The sequence below is a fragment of the Pipra filicauda genome, unplaced genomic scaffold (genome assembly GCF_003945595.2).
Source record: "Pipra filicauda isolate LSUMZ 115617 unplaced genomic scaffold, ASM394559v2 scaffold167_size3244652_pilon, whole genome shotgun sequence".
NCBI classification, from domain to species: Eukaryota; Metazoa; Chordata; class Aves; order Passeriformes; family Pipridae; genus Pipra; species Pipra filicauda.
This window is the reverse complement of record NW_024104184.1, coordinates 2,139,939-2,159,981: the sequence shown is the minus strand read 5'-3', so window position 1 is coordinate 2,159,981 and position 20,043 is coordinate 2,139,939. Positions and strand designations below refer to the sequence as shown.

The following is a 20,043-nucleotide window of genomic DNA, read 5'->3' as shown; positions in this document are numbered from 1 at the left end:
CATGTGCAGAAAAATGTTTTATGCAAAGAAACAGTCTCAGAGGTTTGCAAATATCAGTACAGCAAAACAAGTAAACCCCACTGCCTGCCATTAGTGTTGATTGAAACAAAAGATAAATGGGTGCTGATATTAAACGTGTGTGGACATCACCTTTCTTTGCATTAAGATTGTCCATCCAACTGGATTGCTGAGTGGGTGGACATCTTGAGGTGTTCACCTCTTGATTCTTAAAGAGATTTGGCATGTCATCTTACTGCTGCCCCTTAGCATAGGAAAACAATTTATGAATGTATTTCATGTCACAGCTTCCTAAAACTGCGTGTCCTGGTGTAAAGGCTCAGCTGATGCCAACGCCAGTATAGTCATGGTATCTGTACCAGTAGGTAAAACATCCATCCTTCCTGTCACTTCCCCAGCTCCTTCGAACTTAAAAGAGCAATCCAGATCCCAGTGAAATCAGTGAGAGCTTTCTTTCTGTGCTGGATACAGCTGTAGGCAGCCTTTTAAGTACAGCAATTAAGATATTGAGCTAATGTTAGTAATTCCTGCCTGCCTAGAACACCCAAGCTGTTTGAGCCAGGCTTCATTTCAGGCAAAAGCCTGAGGAAATCAGCTGGGTTTAAGTTGCATCTGAAAGGTCAGTCTGTGTCCCTGTGGATTAAGAGGTATGGGGGAATTCCAGATTTTGCTGCCAGCTTCTTGCTATTTATTTCTAAACTGTTAGCTTAGAATTTTTTTAGCTAAACTTAGTTATGGGGAACTTAGATGGTAAGAGTGAGAGCTTTAGAAAGTCACATTTCTAGGTGCTTTAAAATCTGTTTATAAATCTGCGATCCTTGCTTTTCAGGTTCCTTTTTAGATGGGATTTTAATTCACGTTATGGACACTCAGGACAGTGCAGATATTCTTTTTCTTTTCTAATACCATATGTAAGGGCTTTGCCAAGTGAACCTCCCTCTCTAAAACAAAGAAAATACCCCTGAAAATCCTGGCAGAGTTTGACATCAGTAACTTTATACGCTACTATTATTGTGAGGCATTTTATTACCTAAATAAGTCCTCATTTAGAGGAACTTTGAATACACATTTTTTGCAGCATATTTAAAATCAATGAAGAAAAGGATTTATATTTGATGATGTGAAATAATAAATTTTTAAAATACAAGCAAATTAATTTAGTAACCTCTTGTTTAATTGGCATTCATGCTATTTAAAAGAAAAGGAGTGGTAGGTGTCTAAACTCTTCTCGGGTCGAAAATATTCTTTTACATTATTGACTTTAATTCTCTTTGTGATTTAATCCTTTTCTTTGAATGTTTACTGGGTAGAAATAGTGGGAAAGTCACAACCACAGGCAATAACATGGCAATTAACACAGAGGTACTGGAGGGACATTTAAGTAATTTTAAGTCAACATATATAAACATGACATTCCTGGTTTGAAAATCTGGACATTGTTTGCAGTTGGAAGATTTGATTTTCAAATTGCTTTTGAAAATCAACCACTGGTTTGAATCTGCTCCAGATGGGCAGTGACTGAAAATTGTTATAATATGGCATGTATTTGGTAACACAGATGAGTTGATGGCCTCATTAAAAGTATCTCAAACATATGCACTCATTAAAAAACCCTCATCTCGTGCTCAGCAGGGTCTTGGCTGAAGGGAACTGAACTGCTCTGTCACCCCTAAGGGCTCTTTCTGGCATGACAACGGGAAGAACTTCATAATGCTGCAGCACACAGAGGTGAATTTAAAATGTGTCATGGCCCAGTGTGCTGGCCTGTCAGCAAAGGCAGTGTGGTACAGGCCAGCACTTGTTTCCACTGTGGTCAGCGGGAACTCCTGTGTGAGTACATGTGTCCCCCCAACCTGAATGAGAATCACACAACTGAGATCATGGGGTCTAGGGGTCTAAAAGCAGTATTTATTTTTCCACTGACAGGTCATCAAAATTGTTGCCTATCTGGTTAAAAAATGACACAGAGAGACAAGCACTAGGGGTTGAAGGGCTCTGAATATCAGACCTAGCCATCCCAAACCCTCTTTATTGTCACTGTGGGGAAACAGATGTTTCAAAAGTACAGCACTTCCCATTCTAAAGGCAACAGCTAAAGCTGGTCTCACCAGTTGTGTCCTGGTACTTTTTTGTTTCCAAAAGAAGCCTAGCTTGACCATATAACATTAACATATACAGGTTTGTGTTTTATTAATATCAAGGAAGGCAAGGTAAATCCCATCCTCAACAGCATCCCATCATTCTGACTGTTACTTGCTAAACTGCTACAGGAATACTTCACACTTTTCACAACCTCTGAAAGACTGAACAGGGTCTCTCCTTCAAAGCATTATGACTCAGTCCCCACGATGCAGTCATTTTTTTAAAGGAGAAAATGTACCATTTTTAGTAACAAGCTTGGCAAAGACACTGACCAAAATGATGTCCCTGGCACATAATGTCCCTGCTTTTTAGGATGCTTTGTAACCATTGCCTATATGAACTAAATGGCTTTTTTCTGTTTAGACAGCTGGATTTTTGTGTGGCACTAGATGGCAATATTCCCTCAGCTCCAGCAATGGTCAATGGGAGCTATACACAGCAAAGGGACATATCCTGACCTTGTTTTCTTGTTATCACCCCCATAGCTCATATTATAACAGCCAGGTTTTATGTGACTAAGCTCAATCTGGGCTGCAGAGTTTTTTTTAATCTCTGTGCATTCATCCACCTACCTTTACAGCTTCACAGTTCTCTGTCAAAACATTTATTGGACACTAGGTTTACTGTGTGGGATCTGTTTCATTAAGAAAGCTCTTATGGTCTCAGACTGTTCTATGATGTTGATGCTCAAATCCACAGGCAAGTATCTACATCCGGAATATTGCACTGGTTTCCCGCTGCCTTTTGTGTATTAATGTGGTGGCAGACTCAGTCAAGTCATTACTCGGATATAATGTTTCTTTATGTCAGTTGTAAGTAAATTATTTTTTCCAATCATGTTTGCTCTCATATAAAATAAGCATAATCTAAACTCAGCAACTGTAAAAAAGTGATTCTGTGTCGGTACCCAGATGAATTTGACCCTATCCGTGTGCGATATTTCTAAAGGTTTTCTCTAATCACAGAGCTTACAGACAGCAAGGAACAGGGCCAGTGATGAATATTGCATGTTTCCTTTGTGTGATTAGGATTTTGTTTGCCTTTGGACCACTTTATTCAGGTCCAGGTCTATTGAAATTGCTCCTTTCAAAATCTGGCTTGTCACTGATCTTTGGGAGTCTAAGGTCATTGTAATTATTTTCCAATAGCCTAGATGAAATGGTAGTGCTACCCAAATGTAGAAAGATTTCAAGGATGGCTTTGGACAATATATGTCCCAGGCAAGATATTGAGGTAAAAATTGAAATTATTTTGGAAAAGCTATTTATTTTCTGTTCCCCTCCTGTCTTAGAATCACCAAAGCCTCCTCTTCGAGCTGATGGCTGCCACTTCCCATGCACCCCATCACCACTTTTTTTCCAACTTACAGACTTATGTCTGTGCTGCCGCAGCTGTTCTGCCACATGCTTCTTATTGCAAAGACCCCAAAACCACACCCACTGCCTCCCTCATCCTTGTATTGTACATCTCCATGTCCCTAGCTTCATACACCCCATCTTTTCCTTTCTTCCACTCCTCAACTTTCCCAGCAGAGATCCAACTTTTTCCTCCATCATGTCTCTTCACTGTCTTGAATATTTCACAGCCCCAGCTTTAGTCCTCTGCCTCACGAGTGTCTGCCCTCACGTAGCTGAGTGAATCATGGTACTACTGCATTGGATATTGCTAAGCATGAGAATGGAGCAGAGACAAAAACAATACGCCAAATCCTCAGGTGGTATCAGGCTGCTGCATGCCATCTGATCTATGGTGATGATAGGACTGAGACTATGCACATTGTAGTTACCATCAGTCAACTGATGGGTAGTCATTTGATGGGGACAGAAGCTCACGGGAACCACCAGAAGTGCAAAATCCTGAGCAGTCACCTTGCAGTTATTTAAGGTTCCATGTAAAAGAGTATTATCCTCTCTGGCATATATCAGTCCAACAGCCAGACTGAGCTTATAGTGTGAAACAAAGAGAGAAAGTGAAATGTCCCTCCTTATGCACCATGCCACCTCAGGGCCCTGGTGCAGGTCAGTCCCCACCACAGCTTTGGCAGTAAAAGCAAAACTGGAGTGTATCCAGAGTTACAGGCCCTTCTCTCCTCACACACCCCTCCTCTGGTCTCCTGGAGAGCCACAGAGCCCAGCTAAAGATCTCAAAGTTCTTGAAACCATAAACAAACAAAATTTCATGGTGTTAGGAAGTAGTGAATTATTCTCACTCCTTCTGTTCCAAGGATGGAGTAGCTTACATATAAAAACCTGTCCCCTTCTGAGTGAACTGCACCACCTGAGCCCTCAGCCTGTGCCCAGCCATGCTCTTTTCTGTTAGTTGCACACTCTTCTGGGAGTTGTTTTTACAAAGTCAACAGAAAATATTTTACTTGTGCTAAAATGCAAGATTGCTTTTGCAAAAATAATCAAGTCCCCTTTGCTGATAAAATAGGGAAGATATAGTATGTTTTGTGAGGCCTGTTGAAGTAATTCTTGATTATATAATAAAATACTTGACTAAGTGAAGTGCATCACGCTGTGTACATAGAAACCTCAGTTTGTGTACCCATAATTGCCCAGAGCATTCTTTCTTGTTGCATTTGCATCTTTTGGTATTTCACATCCTTGTTTATATGTTTACCAAACAGCTCAGGTGGTCAAGCAATTGCAAAAACAGACAAACGTGTAATATGCAGTAAATGCTGTAACATGAGATATACAAAGAATCACTGCATGGGTTCAGGCCCTGATCCAATAAACAGTAAACACAGAAAGAAGACTTCATTGGCCTCAACACATTTTTCACTGAATCTTTACAGGCATTAGAACTTGCTTTGGAAGACAAATCACATGATTAAAATCCAAGTGTTATACATGTTGGGTGTGGACAAGTGACATAATTTCTTGCAGGCACTGAATGTTCTATGCCACCACACGTTTTTGATCTTGAACCACAAAACACAAAGTAGTTGCTGATAGCATCAACTTTGCTCAGGTGAATGAATATTGAAACTTGTCATTGACTTCCATGTTTTTTTTAAGGCAGAAGAAAAAGTAGTATTTTTTACCAGCACAAGAACTTCTCAAAGAGAAAAACATTTGTCAACCAATGTGCTTTTTACAATCATGATGTCTTACAGTCATCATGATGGAGATTGGGAGTGGGACCATAAACTTTGGCTTTTCTGTACTTTCTGTGTGGCCTTGTTAAAGTCAATTGACGTCTTTGTAGGGAAGATTCAAGTATCTCTGGAGCTTTCTTGAATTCATATTCTTGTAGTCATCTGTCTGCCTCAGTCCACTTTTGTCAAGATGGAGCAGAGAGAATGGGAAGGATCAGAACAATCTCTGCTAACTTAATGCCTTACATACTCCTAGTGCTCCTAGAATAAGTGCTCATATTCTTAGTTGCAAAAGACAGACTCTCAGGATTCCTTCTTCTCTGGCAAATGCTTTCATCCTTGGGCGTATAACTGGTGAAGCAATGGGAGAACTTGTTTTCAGCACTGACAACAGCATCATTTTTAGTCTTCTGCGTGTACTCACCCAGATTTTAGTCTGTTCTTAAGTTAAATCTGGATCCCCAAAAATCAGTTGCTGTGATGGAATCACTTCTTGTTAACAAACACCTCAGGTTAATTGTCAAGAGAGTGACTGGTGGGTTTACATGTTTACGAGTCAATGTTAGGAAGATGTGTGCCCAGGACTTTTTTTGTCATTGTATGGGTTACTGACCTTGCCAGGCTGGGATCACTTTAGGTGAAATTAAGGTAGCATGGGTAGTACTACATGACTTTTAGTTTGTTCTTGTCACTCACAAATGGTACAGAGGAAGCTTTTAGCTGAGAAATCAGAGGAAATGGTGCATAAGGTTTTGGTGTAGGATGCTAAGGTACTGTTTTAATTTTTTAGGAAATGTTACCAAGGCAGTGAATGGAGAAGCTGTACTTTTTAAAGAGAAAGGAGTTGAAAATAAAACCTGACAGTCTCAGTAATTTAATTAATGAAATAACAATAATAAATACTCATAAACTGAGGTTGGAGCAGGTGTATGAAAATTCTCCTTAGGCTGCTCAATTTTTGGTGAGTAATTACCAGACTAAGAGCAAAATGTCTCCTTTCCCATGAGTTGGCTAAGGACAAGAGAGGCACTGCTCTGGCTGAAATAGCCATTAATGGGAAAATTATGTCCTGAACCTCAGATGTGTTTGAAAAGTGAGAGAACATTTCCTTCATGTTGACAGACTGGAAGGCAATTAAGAATTAAATGCATAGAAAACAGATGAATGTTGTTACCCTGGACATTTTGTTATGCGAGTAGACTACTTCTCTGAAGCTGGCCTCTGTTGAAATCCCTCACTTTTTTGAGGACAGGCATTTGGAAGCTTGCACATCAAGTTCTGCTCTTTCCCACCTGATATCCTTCACTTCCTGTGTTCTTTCTCTTGGCATCAAAGTCTAAGGCAGTGCAGTCTCTCATACTCCAATCTATTGGTCTTTCCCTTGGAACCAGGATTCTTTGATTTCTTGAAAGATGTAGCATCTTCCTTGTATTCTCCATTTACCTGATAATCCAGAAGACATTTTTTCAGAGGTGTATGTTTTCTGTACTGCTTTAAAATGACCAGATTTCAAATCATCTTGAAAACCAAAGAATTACTAAAACCCCATTTTTTCCTTGACCTTTTCATTTGCTCCAATTAACTTTTCCTCCCTCTATTTTACCTGCAAACTCCCAGGTTGTATTCTTGCTTGTGTTGCCTTGATCTCTCTTCATCTAATTGCTTTATATTCCCAGGATTCTCAGTCCTGACCTTGCAGTGTGAGAGCTGCTGTTGCCACCCTTGCCAGGGAACTTCTGCCTTGCTCAACTTTTCATAATTCATCTGTTCCTAACCAGCTTGTATACTTATTTCTACTTGATTTTCAACCTGCTCTGGGCTCTCTTTTAATTCTGGCTGCTCTTTCACTTCATGCCTCTCAACCTGGCAGGTTGAATCAGAAAACCACAGAAATCCGCTCAGAGGAATATAAGAAAAGAGGGACCTAAGGGAGGTCCAGAGAGATACTGGCAGTGACTCAAGGAAGAAAAAAGAGCCAGAGCCCTTTCTGCTCACACTTATTCCACACTCTCCTTCCTCGTTCCTGTGTGCTACGCTTGGCTCTCCTCTCATCTCCCTGGTCACCTCTATAGTCTCTTCTCACAACATACTTGAACCACGAGGATTAACAGGAACTACTTGAAAGCCCTGGAGATATATTTAGAGAGAAACCAGAAATTAACTGCTCCATGGGTATTCACATAGCACCTGAAACAATTACCTATTCCACTTCCAGGTTAAGCTGGGTAAAGGCTAGCATTTCAAGCACGTGTGTATTCCAGATGCCTTTCCCATCCATGTCTCCCATATCCCTCTGTAGTGTCTATATCATGAAATGTGCAGAGGAAAATCTGATTTATGTATATGGACACTGAACCCTTGCTGAAAGTAGATCTGTGTAAGTTTTCAGAAGAGGGAAGGACAAAACAAGGAAGATGGAAAATGTATTTATAGGGAAAAAACCACCTCAAGCCGCACCAGAACCAATTCCTCTCCCCACCCCCAAACCCCAATCTAAACAGTAAGAGAAAGAAAATAAAGGATAAAATTTGTGACCTCTGAGTTCTGGAGATGGCTTGGCTTTTCAGAACAGTCCTATCACTGGGATGGAATCAGTCCTAACACTTGAAGTAGATACTAAACATGTTTAGTCACATGTTTAGTCACATGTTTAGTCTGAAAGACTTTAAAACTTATCCCAGATGTTTCTATAGTTTTTCCAAGACTTAGAGATACAACCTTACCATGGTGTAGATTATACATTGCAACTAAGAGGAGGGAATAAAGCTAGCAGCAGTTTTACAGTGTTCTGGTAACAGGTAAAAGATCACTGTACAAGACATCACACTGTACAAGCCTGGTTCATGCCTGTGCACAGAGACCTCATCTTTGTGAGATGTCCAGTCAGGTCAAAAGCTTCTTTGTGAACCTAGGAAACACATAAAACAGGATGGGCAAAGATCTGGTAGGTAAAGGGACAGGTTAGACTTTTTGCCAAGATAAATACATTTACATTATTATCAGCATAATTAGGTCACTTGAGGGTGAGGTTTTCCATATATTTTTTTTACTAACATAAAGTCTAGGCACACCTCTCCTGGGGCGATGGAAGATTAGCTTCCTCAGTACTACAGGTTGATGCAGTGTGTATTCCCAGATGATATGGTGTGGCCACATCCACTTTAAACCCAGGCTGCATCACAAGGCCCAACAAGCACTTTAAAATAGATGCAGGTTAGCCATCAAATGAGTATTTCTCATGGTTCCCCAAATCATTATCAGATATGTAGATATAGCTCAGTTCCAATCAGTAAGTTGTACTGATGCATCTTTTCCAGTTTCATTGTATCAGCAAATTCTCCAGGGCACATATGTGTATTAAAGCATAGTTTAAGCTGCAAATGCAACAAGCATAGGCAGTGCCTGCCCCAGCATTAAACTGTCTGCTCGTGTTCAGCATGTTCAATTAGCACGCTCATGCTACACAAAACACAGGAGCACAGGACAGAGCTTTCTGAACTACTGTCAGCTTTCAGTGTGACAGCCACAGAGAGTCATGCAGAACCATCTAGCAATGCTAGCCTAGCTCACAGGTCAGTCAGGTTTCTCCACAGTGGTGTTAAACCTGAATCTCAAAATTCTACCCCTTATTAGAGCTGTTAAGTTTGTGTGGATGTGTTTGAGTATCAACTAGATGAATTCCTGAGCAACCTGATCTAATTAAGTCTGCTTTGAGCAGGGTGTTTGAGTAGGTGACCTCTAGAGGTCCCTTCCAACCTAAATTATTCTATGAGTCGATTCTAATGCACCTATATTGCATCCAGTTCCAATATTAGTGTCAAACTTATACTATGCCCCACAAAAAACCACTAGGACTGCCTGTAGTTAAATTGAAAAAAAAAAAAAAAGTTGTATGGGTGTATTGTGGGCTAGGGAGCTAGATGCCTAATCTGAGGGAACCAGCGCACTTTGTATAGGGGTCCGTGCTGTTCCTGAGACAGCTACAGCAAAGCGGCATCATGTACAAACTTCATCATATAAAAAAGCATGAGTATTTGACTCTGGTCAAATGCTCATTGCCAGAGTGGTGAAAGCAGCATGGTATTTCCAGATTTAGAACATACTAGATTCTCTTCATAATGCTTCATTGAATTAGACAATTGCGGTGACAGGACAATTAATGATTATTTTCTCAAGTGCAGACCAGGTCTGTGGATGAAGTGTCAGCAAGGAGCAGTTCCTGACAAGCAATCAAGCTGACGGTGTTTGGAAACTCCCTTAGAGACACGAGTCCTTTGTTTCAGTTCTCACTGCACAACACGACAAAGAAAAAAAAATTAAGTGGAGCTGATGTAAACTAAGGAGAACATACCATGATCTTCCTTCAGTTTATATCCTGGGAACACGAAGGAGAGGGTTGTAAAGACAATGAAGATCATTCTCCTTTTCCTCATTTTGCTGGGAGTAGTATCTGGTAAGAACATGATTTCATTATGCTGCTAAAATTAGAACACTGTTGGCTGTTATACTTTCTCTTGGGAGCTTTATAATACATATTTAGGGATCAGACATGGATGGGAAAAATCAAGTAACAATTATTTTCCTACTGAAATAGATTGAGCTCTGTGGTTACATCAGTATAATGAAGAGGATATGCCTCTTTTCTAAGATACTGTTGAATGAGGCACTTCATGTGTTATAGCCACTGCTAGTGTGACAGCATTGGAGTGGGAAAGGAGGTCAGCTCTCCAAGAAAAAATAAGTAGTTTTAATAGTCCAGTATTCTCCTTTCAAATATTGATAACATTTCTCTTTGACAAAGTAAAACAAGCAACCTAATGAGACCAAACAGAAAGAAAAACTTTTGGAGAATATTAGAAAGATAATATCACTGTCCTTGTTCAGTGTAAATGCATGGAACATTTGCCCATACAAATATGTTCATGTTAGCAACTTAAAGTAGATCTTCCAACTGCAGCCTGTGTGGCTCATGGAGCAGTGATGTTGCTACCTGTTCACTTTGGTCTTGAGGAACTGCCATCCCTCAGGAACCTGTCAGTGTTTATTTTCCTGATATCCCCAAAGCTGTGATGCAGACATTGCATGAGAATCTCAGCTTTCCTTTTTCTAACCTGTTGTTTTTGGAGAGACAAGGTGTGACTCAAGAACATTGTAAAGACTAACAAATCACAGATAAATAAGGCTTATATATTCATAAATTTCTCAAAGCTAATCTCATTATTGCTTTGTCTTGGACTCGGCACTCGTCAATGTTTGACATGGGCAATTATGATAAATAATATATTAAATTACTTCAGGCATATTTTGTTCTGCAAAGTAAAGAGGTAAGCAAGGACTTGTGAATACGGAAGGAGGGTTTTTGTAAAATCAGTTGAAAAAAGAAGAAGCCATTTAGATGCAGTACCAAAAAAATTCAGTTAAAAATAAGGATCAAAAAGTAAGAACTTGTGATTTAGAAAGACAGATCTGAAATAAGCAGCCAACAAAATCTTTAGAGACAATATAAAAATAGCAACTCCTTTCTACATTTCTAAATGTTGCAAATTATTTCATTGTTTTTATAAATGGCTTCCATTAATGAATTGCGGCTTAATGAGGGAACTGGATTAATCAGGTACTGTCCACAGGAGATTATATTCAAAGTTCAGCTCCACTTATGGAAATGTATTCCCAGAAGACTCTCTCAGCCCAGCCTTCTTTGCATGGGTTATTTTTTGTTGATGGTGTTTTCCAGAATCTGTAAGACTAGTAATAAAAACTTAGTCCTTCACACATAAATCAGTAACAGCTCAGCTGAACTCGGTCCTATCGGAGCGTCAGCATGACCTGTTCAGATTAACTCTTACAGGCAGACTCTTACAGTCTTCCCACCTCAGTGTCTCCCACACCCCAGCCTGTACCTCACCCACCTGCAGAGTATTTCCAAGGACTTTTTTTCCATAAATGCCAGAGTAGTCCCAGCCAGATCAGTGATCCATGGACCTGCTGTATCTGGAGTGTGGGAGCATGGGAATCCCCATGCAGCTGTGTAGAGGCTGCAGCTCTAATGGCCTCAGACTACTTCCCTTAGCAGCTTTTTACCTTGCAGCTGTGTAGCAAAAATAAAGACTTCCCGGAGCTTTTCCTACAGTAACTGCTGGTGTACGAACAGCCTGTCCCAGCCCCTGAGTGAGCTGTATCTGCCTTCCTTTTGGCACCCATTGTGTAGGAATTTCAACTGAATGCAGCCAGCTTTCCTGGAGAGTGTTTTGGATGAGCCAGAGAAGCATCCCCAAGCAATAGTCAGCCCTGCCATAGTCTCGTGTTGGGGCATGTTTCTAGTTCGAGGATGTGAAATTACTAAGATGTTGTTTCGGGACATACCTTAAAAGCTGTTGTGATTTATGTTTTCTGGACACTCTTTATGAAATAAATCACAACAGGCTTTGTCAAAAATAGCAAAAACTAGAAGCTAAATAACAGAGAAAGCAAAAAGTTTGATTTGGGGACTCCAGAGATCTGACTGGCAAGCTGTTGGATGCCTCCCCAGTATGGGCTGCTTCAAGGCAGTTTTGAACCATAGGGAGCTTTTGTGGATCCACATCTCCTCCAAGGACTCCAGGTTGCTATTCCATGCCCAAAGCAGGAGACACAACAGCACAACACCCAAAGTTGTTCCTAACTCACACTACTCACGAGCCAGGCATGCACAAAGCTGTCCTAAAAATAATTAGAAGAGGGAAAACGAAGGAAATGGGTGCTGCAGACAGCATAATTTACAAAAAATGTTTCCTTAACATCCTGGGCTGTGTGATTCTAGGTGCTTTTTGATGTGACAGTGAACAGAGGCAGCAATTAGTACAGGGAGCAAAATGACATGATAGAAACATCCTTGATTTCTTTGCTTCTATAGAAAGACATACATGAAGGCAAACAATAATACTCCAACAACAACCACTCTAGATGACAACACTATAGGACTGAATTAAAGTTTGATTCTTTAACATTAGCACTGGGTTTACCACCATGCATGCCCCATTTATAAGCAAAAAGGGAATTAGTCCATTTTGTGCTCAATAATGGCAGCTCTTAGCAAAAGCTGTGTACTCCTGATAGCCCAAGATTTCCAGAAGTAATTTTGCATTTATTTTCATCTTGCAGGAAGAAAAACCCCGTTGTTTAAGGGTTTACCTGCAACAAGCACTGTTGAAGAAAACACAGCAGCTGGTGTTTCAGTCTGTGACTTCAATGTAACTGTTTCTCCATTGTCTTCTGAAGGTGTTGCAATTCTTCCTACCATAGTAAATTCAAATCCACTTACAGAGGCTTTTGATATTGAATCAAAAGGAGGTCTTGAATACAGGGTGAGTTTTACATTTAGTTTGAGCAATGTTCAGTCATGGATGCTGGCGTTTCCTGGATTACTGAGCACTGAGAGTGTACAGTGTCTCATCTTTTAATCAGAAATGAGTTGTAAATGCAGATGTGGTAGTATTTGGACATGCTGTAATAGATATGACCAGTGAATAGCAACAGTGAATATGATTTTTAATTGCATCTAGGCAAAAATCACTCATCACAATAATTCCATTAATTCTCTGATAGAAAAAATGTGATTTTTAGAAAATAAGAGGTGAAGAAGAACAAGTAGAACCCTGCTTCTGTTTTGAGGATTTGTCCATAGTTTTTCAACTTAATTTACATGAAGTCACTGTGAATTTGAAGTGGCTTAGTTAAACCACTAAGCTTCTGTTTGGCCACTCTCACCTAGAATTAATTAATTTGACTCACTTCCAAAATAAAGGCAACTGAGTCAGATCAAAGTAATTTTTAATTCTGAACGAAGACTGTGGCACATGAGGAAGTTATATTGAGGTAAGAAGTTATCAGCTTTCCACACATCTGTGATCTATTTCTATCCACTGCATGCTCTTTCCTGTGGCAAATGCAAAGCAACTTCCATTACTTCAGGCTAATTTTCGTTGTTGGATAAATTAGCAAGTATTAGCTCCCATTTGTCACTGGCAATGAGTGTTCAGACACATGATAACTTGTCATCCCATTGTAACTTGCTTCTATGTCTGAGACTGAACAGTGACACTGAAGAACATCTTTAAAAGATACAGATAGAAACTGAGAAGCATCTTAAAAATTTGAATATCCTTTTCTGGGTATTTCCAACGAAGCAGAACTGCTGCAAGGGCTCTTTTCTTGTTCTCTTTGCTGGTGTTTCTAGGAGAAAATTTGGGAAAAGTAAGACTGTCACCCTGGGTGGTTGTGGCTCATTGATTTGACCTGCCTGAGGGGAGCTGCTGCAGCTCACACGCTCCCACACTCCGACCTCCCAGCAAAGTACAAAGCTCAGTTGTGCTAGCTCTGCTGGTTCTTTACTGCTCCCCAGCCAGGCCAGTGAAATGGTTAAAAAAACTTCCAGAAAAGCCCTCTTTCACCTGTGAAGCATAGGATGTGGCTGGACAAACACCTGGACTGGGTCAGCTGAAGAGATCATAGAATCATATAGTCATAGAACATGCTGAGTTGGAAGAAACCCATCAGGATCATTGAGTCCAACTCCTGGCCCTGTGCAGGACACCTGAAGAGTCACACCATGTACCTGAGAGTATCGTCCAAATGATTCTTGAACTCTGTCAGGTATGGTGCTTTGACCACTTCCCAGGGGAGCTTGTTCCAGTGCTCAGCCACCTTCTAGGTGAAGAACTTTTTTCTAATCTCCAACCTAAACCTCCCCTGACACAGCTTCATACTGTTTCCCGTAGTCCTGTGTGACAGTCAGAAGGAAACAGATATGTCCCTTGAGCTGACTTTGCTGCCAGAAAATTCATATTGTGGGATTCCCTTTCTAGGCTGTATTTTGGCATTTTGAATTAAAATTATTCCTTCCACTGCAAAACATACTGCAAAACACTGCTTGCTTCTGTCCCATGCCATCTTTATGTTGTGAAGCATAAGAATTGATGTTGCTGCTTTTTGAGTGAGACTGAGAAATTAATTTGGAAGAAAAATAACTCTGCAAATAGATAAAAAGTCTCTTCTTGGTTTTTTGTCATGGCAAGGATGATGGAGAAATTCTTGTTCTAGCAAGTTCAGAGTGACACAAGGAGTAAAATGAATGGCCAAAAAATTTGTAGGCTGGAGTCTGCTTCTTCCAAAGTGCCAGTTTATATTAATTTCATTCCACAGCCCCATTACCAGAATGGCCTGTGAACATTTGTATGTTTTGCTTGAACCGTAGCTGTTTTCAAGGTTTCCTAACTCACTTGGAGGAGTAGAACAAAGAGGTCGAGTCAGTGAATATCAGTCATGACAAAATCATAAAGCAAGCTACATACAAATTCTACAAATTAGCAGATGAGTGTTAATCACAACTCATAAGGCAAGGATAAATACAGGGGTGTTCTTAGTTCATTTATTTTATGAGCATTGCTGCTTTTAATTACTTATACTATGCTGTAGAAGATTTGTTGAAGATATTACAAAAGTGATGTCATCATAAATGAGATATCTCAGCTCTACCTACTGCTATTAGATCTTCGCTAAGATATAGAAAAAGGCAGTGTTTCATGTATGAATTATGGGGGTTTCACATCAGCTAAGTACTTCCTAGGACAGGCTTTTATGTATTTATGAAGCACATTTACTCTGGTTGCTGCAAGACAAAGCAATATCACATTTCTTGATATGTTTTGAAATTTCTGAGAAAGTCACAGTTTCTGAAATCTAAGCCCTGCCCATTCCACCTTACCTTACTCTTAAGATTCCCAAGGGTGAGATGTGTTGAAGGCATGAAAACATACTTCCGCCTGAAACTACCCGGGTGCTGTTAGTGATGTTCTCTGAATATCTTGAAGGTGAAGGGGGGGGGGGGCAGAGAGTCGTGAAATTCCAATGTGGAATGAGGGGTAGACAGTTATGGGGTGACTCTAGACCCCCTTTCACAAAGTCTGCACCTGCTTCAAGTATGTACAGTCCCGCCTTTTTCAGTAAGCGTTGGTCCTGCCTGGAATAAAGGTGAATAGTGGCTCTCAGCCTATGTCAGTGGCAAGCTCTTCTCAAAAAGGTTCAAAAGCAACCTAGAAAGAAACCATCTAGATTCACATCTTCACTTCCAAGGCCTCTATAAAGGAGAGTGTAAGATGTATATTTAGACACATTTAGTCTGGCTGTAGTTACAGCATTAATGAAAATATTTGGCTGTGAACTGGAGGGATAATACCCAGCGCACATTACTCTGCTTAGAATAGGACAGTTTCTCATTTTGAATTCATTGCATCTGCTTACTGTATTTGGATCGCCAACTAACATTCATTTTGGAGACCAGCCTTTCCACTGGTGTGACAAACTTTCGTAGCGTGGTTTTTCTGAGGTAGCATCAAACTTCTATCTGTATAATATAGGAGGAAAGGAAACCATCCAGGACACAGTTATTTTCTCCTGCAGTATTGTGACAAAAAGATCCACAAGGTTCCAGACAGCAGCTTTTTTACATACCAGAAGGCACAAAACATTTGTGCTTCTGTTCACTCTCCTTTTTGTTAATTGGCTCTATTTCATCTTCTTTCTTCAAACCACACAAAAAGGACATCACTTTTGTATTTGAACTCTGGCCACAGTATCTAATCTAAACCCAAGGATTTATTTCATTGTTCTCCTTCTGCATCCGCTCCAGCCTTCTTTATTCTGCAGCATTGTGAATAGAGACACTCTCTTTGTCACATACACTTGCGAGACCCAACTCTCCTCCTTCTCCAGTTCTGCAGCACCCTGCTACTATGTTCAGGCTTCACAGCTCTTTAGCTACACAGTAAACTGAACAGTTACCTTTTCCTTTCTTGTCCAAGAAAGGAAAGTCCTTGGGGTTTTATTGATTTCAACAGTGAAGTTTGAAACATACAACTTTCAGCATCTGGCTGTTGCTCTGGACTCATCCAAAATCCAAAATGAATGCATTTAATGTTTTTTCGTGGAGTGTCAGTCTTATGTTTGTACATATTCTGTGTTAAGAGGAAATATGCAGAGGTGGAAGCCTTAAAAAAACCCCAAACACAAAGCAAATGTTTGCCTTATCAGTCTTGCAAAACTCCAGGCCTAGGTTACTTTTGAATTAGTTCAGCATTTTCACCAAACAGTTCTGGTCTCTCTCTCATGCACTGTACTTGTGCAGCTCCCTTCTTCCTGTGATTTTCTGCAAATTTTCTCCCAGAAACAGGTTACATGAGGAAGGGGCAAAATGTAGTCCTGACCTTGAAGGAAAAGCATTGCCTGTGAGGCAGGACAGCTCCTTCCAGGCTTTCTCCTCCTCAAACTGGTCCTCACACGAAAGATCCTTGAGTTGCTCCATGAAACCACAACAATTTGGTCTCTCTCTCCACTCTGTTTTTGTCACATTTTTGCCACTGACAAGAAATGTGCCAGCAAGTAGAAGGTGATCTGAAATACTGTTTAGTGATGGAAAGTATCCCTTTACTTTATTCACTCATCTAGACCATAACTTATTCACTCATCTAGACTATAACTTATATCTCTTGCATCATGTGCTAATGATAATCTTTTATTTTCAGGTTGTTACCACTGGAAACCCTGTCCTAGATTATGAAACAATGCCAAAGAGCTTTGATTTACACATTTTCGTTGAAGATACAACTGGAAGAACTGACCTTAGCATATTGACTATTCGAGTAACAGATAAAAATGAACATCCTGTATTTAGAGGAAATATGGCAATTCAAAGTAAGATAATGGTAGTATTTGAAAAGAACAATATTTGAAAATATGACATCAGCTTAAAAAAAGCTATAGCTGCATATGGTGCCCATAGCTAAAGTAGTCTATGAATTTCCTTTAGAAAAACGAGGGAGCAACAGGACATGGTGTTTATCACAGCTTTATTTAACACAAGTATTTGGTGTTCTTCATCACTGGAAATGCCCTTTTATTTTTCTTGAAGCTTTGACCAAAAATTATTTAACCGTTTTGAAGCACCTGAAAAATTAAAAGAAAAAAGAATTTATACCAATAAATATATATGTTCTTTTTTGATTAGATGAATACCTACCTAGAAATATATATCAGAGACTTGAAGTTTGGTGGGGATATAACCACTGTGTATGGGTACATGTTTCAGTAGTTTGTTGAAAATTGGACTGATTTGGACAGGCCAGATAAATTTAAATAAGTGTGTATTATATGTCCAAGAATTTCTGAGGGAAAATGATAAAAAAATTGCTTTGCAGATGTTTTACATCTGTATGTTGCATTGCATCTGCACATGAGAAATGAAGTGGAAAATCAGTTTGAAGAGTGAGACCTCAATGGTTGTGATCTATGGTGGTGCAAATGGAAAGAGGTAGAGAGTTCTGTCTCCTGTGTGGGGCAGATGATGTTAACCACGTTTACTTTAGACCATAGGCAAAGATGCAATGGGGGGAATGTGTAGTAGCCTTAGGAATGAGGCTGGAGAGTCTGGATCCAGCTGTGGCCAGTGCAGGCTGTGCATGCCATGGTACCTAATGCAAGTGGCAACTCCCTCAAATGGATAGGAAATAATTGTCTTACTCTCTGAGTGACCTTACCTTTCTCGTTTACTAATGAGAAGGACCTGGAAAAACTGTACCAGGAGGCAGCAGAATATGGTGATGTATTTGTCATGTGTTCACATGCAGACAGAACAGTTCAGATTATTTCGTGATGTACTGAGCGCCTGTTTGAAGACTTGGTATTCTAACATCACTGTATGGCAGAGCACACTTCAGTATTCAGTTTTTAAAAGTCTGAAAATTCTAAACTGTGATCCCTTCGTGGTAGCTGTTCAAAGCTGGCTGCTGACTCCCCAGGTCTGGACTGGCAGCAGTATAATGTGGGCTGCAACTTGCCAGTTCTGACCGGCCCGCTCAGATTCAGCCGCTTCACTGATGCCTCCTAAGCACTTTGACATTCCTGATTCCATACAATACTTAGTTTGTAAAGCAAATTAGCTTCCCCTAGGGAAGAGGTTGTGTCATCTTCTCAGTATAGCTGGTGTCTTGCATATCATAGGTGCTGCTGGAATCTAATAATAATTAAATGTGACACTTCAGGGGATCAACACAGCATGAAACACACTACGTGGGAGCTTGTTACAAATAAGTGCATCAGCTTAACTCTCAGCTAGAGCTGCCATAAATTGGTGAGCACAGATGTCTGATCTGTCTGACTGTGTGGCTTTAGTTAACAGTACCAGCTACAATTAGACACTAATTGCGCATTCACTGTTTATGAAAAAGTATCTCCATCTCATTAAACTTTATATTCAGATTGTTGTCCTCTGGGAACAACTCATTATGCTGCTCTGGATTTCCCACTGCTCTGATGAGAAGCAGCAATCAGTAGGGGTCACAGTGGAAATTAATAGTCCAGAAAGAGCAGGTCCAGCAGACACGAAAAGGCATAAAGCAAATAATGTGATCTAAAGACCTGTTGTCCTGTTAATTGCTCTACCCAAGGAGAGATAAGCTTCTTGCCAGTGGTTCAGTATGGGGTAGCCCAGCTGTGAGAATCCCTGCTACGTGAAGAAATACACCTTACACTGAATTAGCAACCTTAGTAAAGCAAACATTTAAATTGGTGCAGACCATCCACTTTTTACCTCACAGGTATAAAGGAAAAACAGAAATGAAGAGGAAAAGCTCTGAGCTCTCCTGGCTGGGGACAGGAGGTGAAGAGGAAGGGGATGTTGATGAGGACCTAGCGCAGAACTGTGTTCTCCCTGTCTAAATAGTAAAGAAAGACACAGATGTAGTCCAAGTGCATAGTTTTACTCTGTAAACTGTGAACAGCTCAAGATAGGCCATATGGAAAGATCAGTCTTTTCCCTGGAGGCACAATTCATGTTGCAGTTCGCAGTGATGGTTACCTGTTTACAGATGTGTAATTGGTTTCTTTTTATCTTTTGAGTATTTGTGATCTTTGTGACGATTTTGGAATTACACTTGTGAAGTGAGAACATGCAGCAAGCAGTAATACCTCCACACAGCTTCAGTGCATCGGTTTGTTTGCTGCTGGGTACTTTATTCTTACCCAACTAACGCTGAGTACACTTATATCCATGCAGCTCTAATGATCTATGTGTTGGAAGGAACACGTCCACAATGCATTTACCAAGTTGATGCAGCTGATCCTGAAAATGCGAAACTCAAAGTAAGTTGTATTAAAGAAAAAAAGCCAAACAGAGATTATATAATCCACTGTATCTGAGAAGCTAATTACCAATATCTTTCAACAACTTCCTTCCTTATCAGGAACACAGGAAAAGGTTTAGTCAGAAAAAAATAAGCATTTTCAATACTAAAGTTAGAAAACCCAGCCTTAATATTTGGCACAAGTTGTATTTTGAGTTCTTAACCTTCCAAAATTAAGTGATATTGAAGGCAGAGTTTGACATTGTTAACCAGAGAGGCAGCAGAAACTGTGACTCTTTAAAAAAAAAAAGGCTTGCAAAACATTTCTTGTAGATGAGAGTGACTAAAAGTAAATAAGTTTTTTAACCTTCTGTATCAAAATGTAAATTCTTTTAAATGAGACTGTAAGGAAATCACTTACCAGGCAACTGAATCTCAGGTTTTTGACAATGCCAGGGCAAACTGTGACCTTCAGTTACAAAAATGTGTTAGCTGATCTGAAAATACTCTCAGTATCAGAAAAAAATCTGGAAAGTGATAAGTTTGTTTGCAGACAGGGAAAAAGTAACTGTACTTACCTAAGAATTGTGTTTTATCTTTGGTCTATTGGCTTTGGCTTACAAAACC

General features: G+C 40.0%; 1 protein-coding gene across 3 annotated transcripts in view; it reads left to right on the top strand.

Annotated features, from left to right (window-relative positions):
* CDHR3 (cadherin related family member 3) overlaps nucleotides 1-20,043 on the top strand; it is a 60,977-nt gene that overhangs the window by 14,265 nt on the left and 26,669 nt on the right. Inside the window, exons 5-10 of one of the 3 annotated variants that reach the window (XM_039379435.1) lie at nucleotides 1,648-1,746; nucleotides 2,860-2,972; nucleotides 9,440-9,716; nucleotides 12,404-12,606; nucleotides 16,822-16,990; nucleotides 19,350-19,435. In XM_039379435.1, the coding sequence (XP_039235369.1) occupies nucleotides 9,671-9,716; nucleotides 12,404-12,606; nucleotides 16,822-16,990; nucleotides 19,350-19,435 (504 nt within the window). In that variant the 5' untranslated portion in view covers nucleotides 1,648-1,746; nucleotides 2,860-2,972; nucleotides 9,440-9,670. The remainder of the gene's footprint in view (nucleotides 1-1,647; nucleotides 1,747-2,859; nucleotides 2,973-9,439; nucleotides 9,717-12,403; nucleotides 12,607-16,821; nucleotides 16,991-19,349; nucleotides 19,436-20,043) is intronic. The other 2 variants (XM_039379436.1, XM_039379437.1) reach the window with 2 other exon arrangements.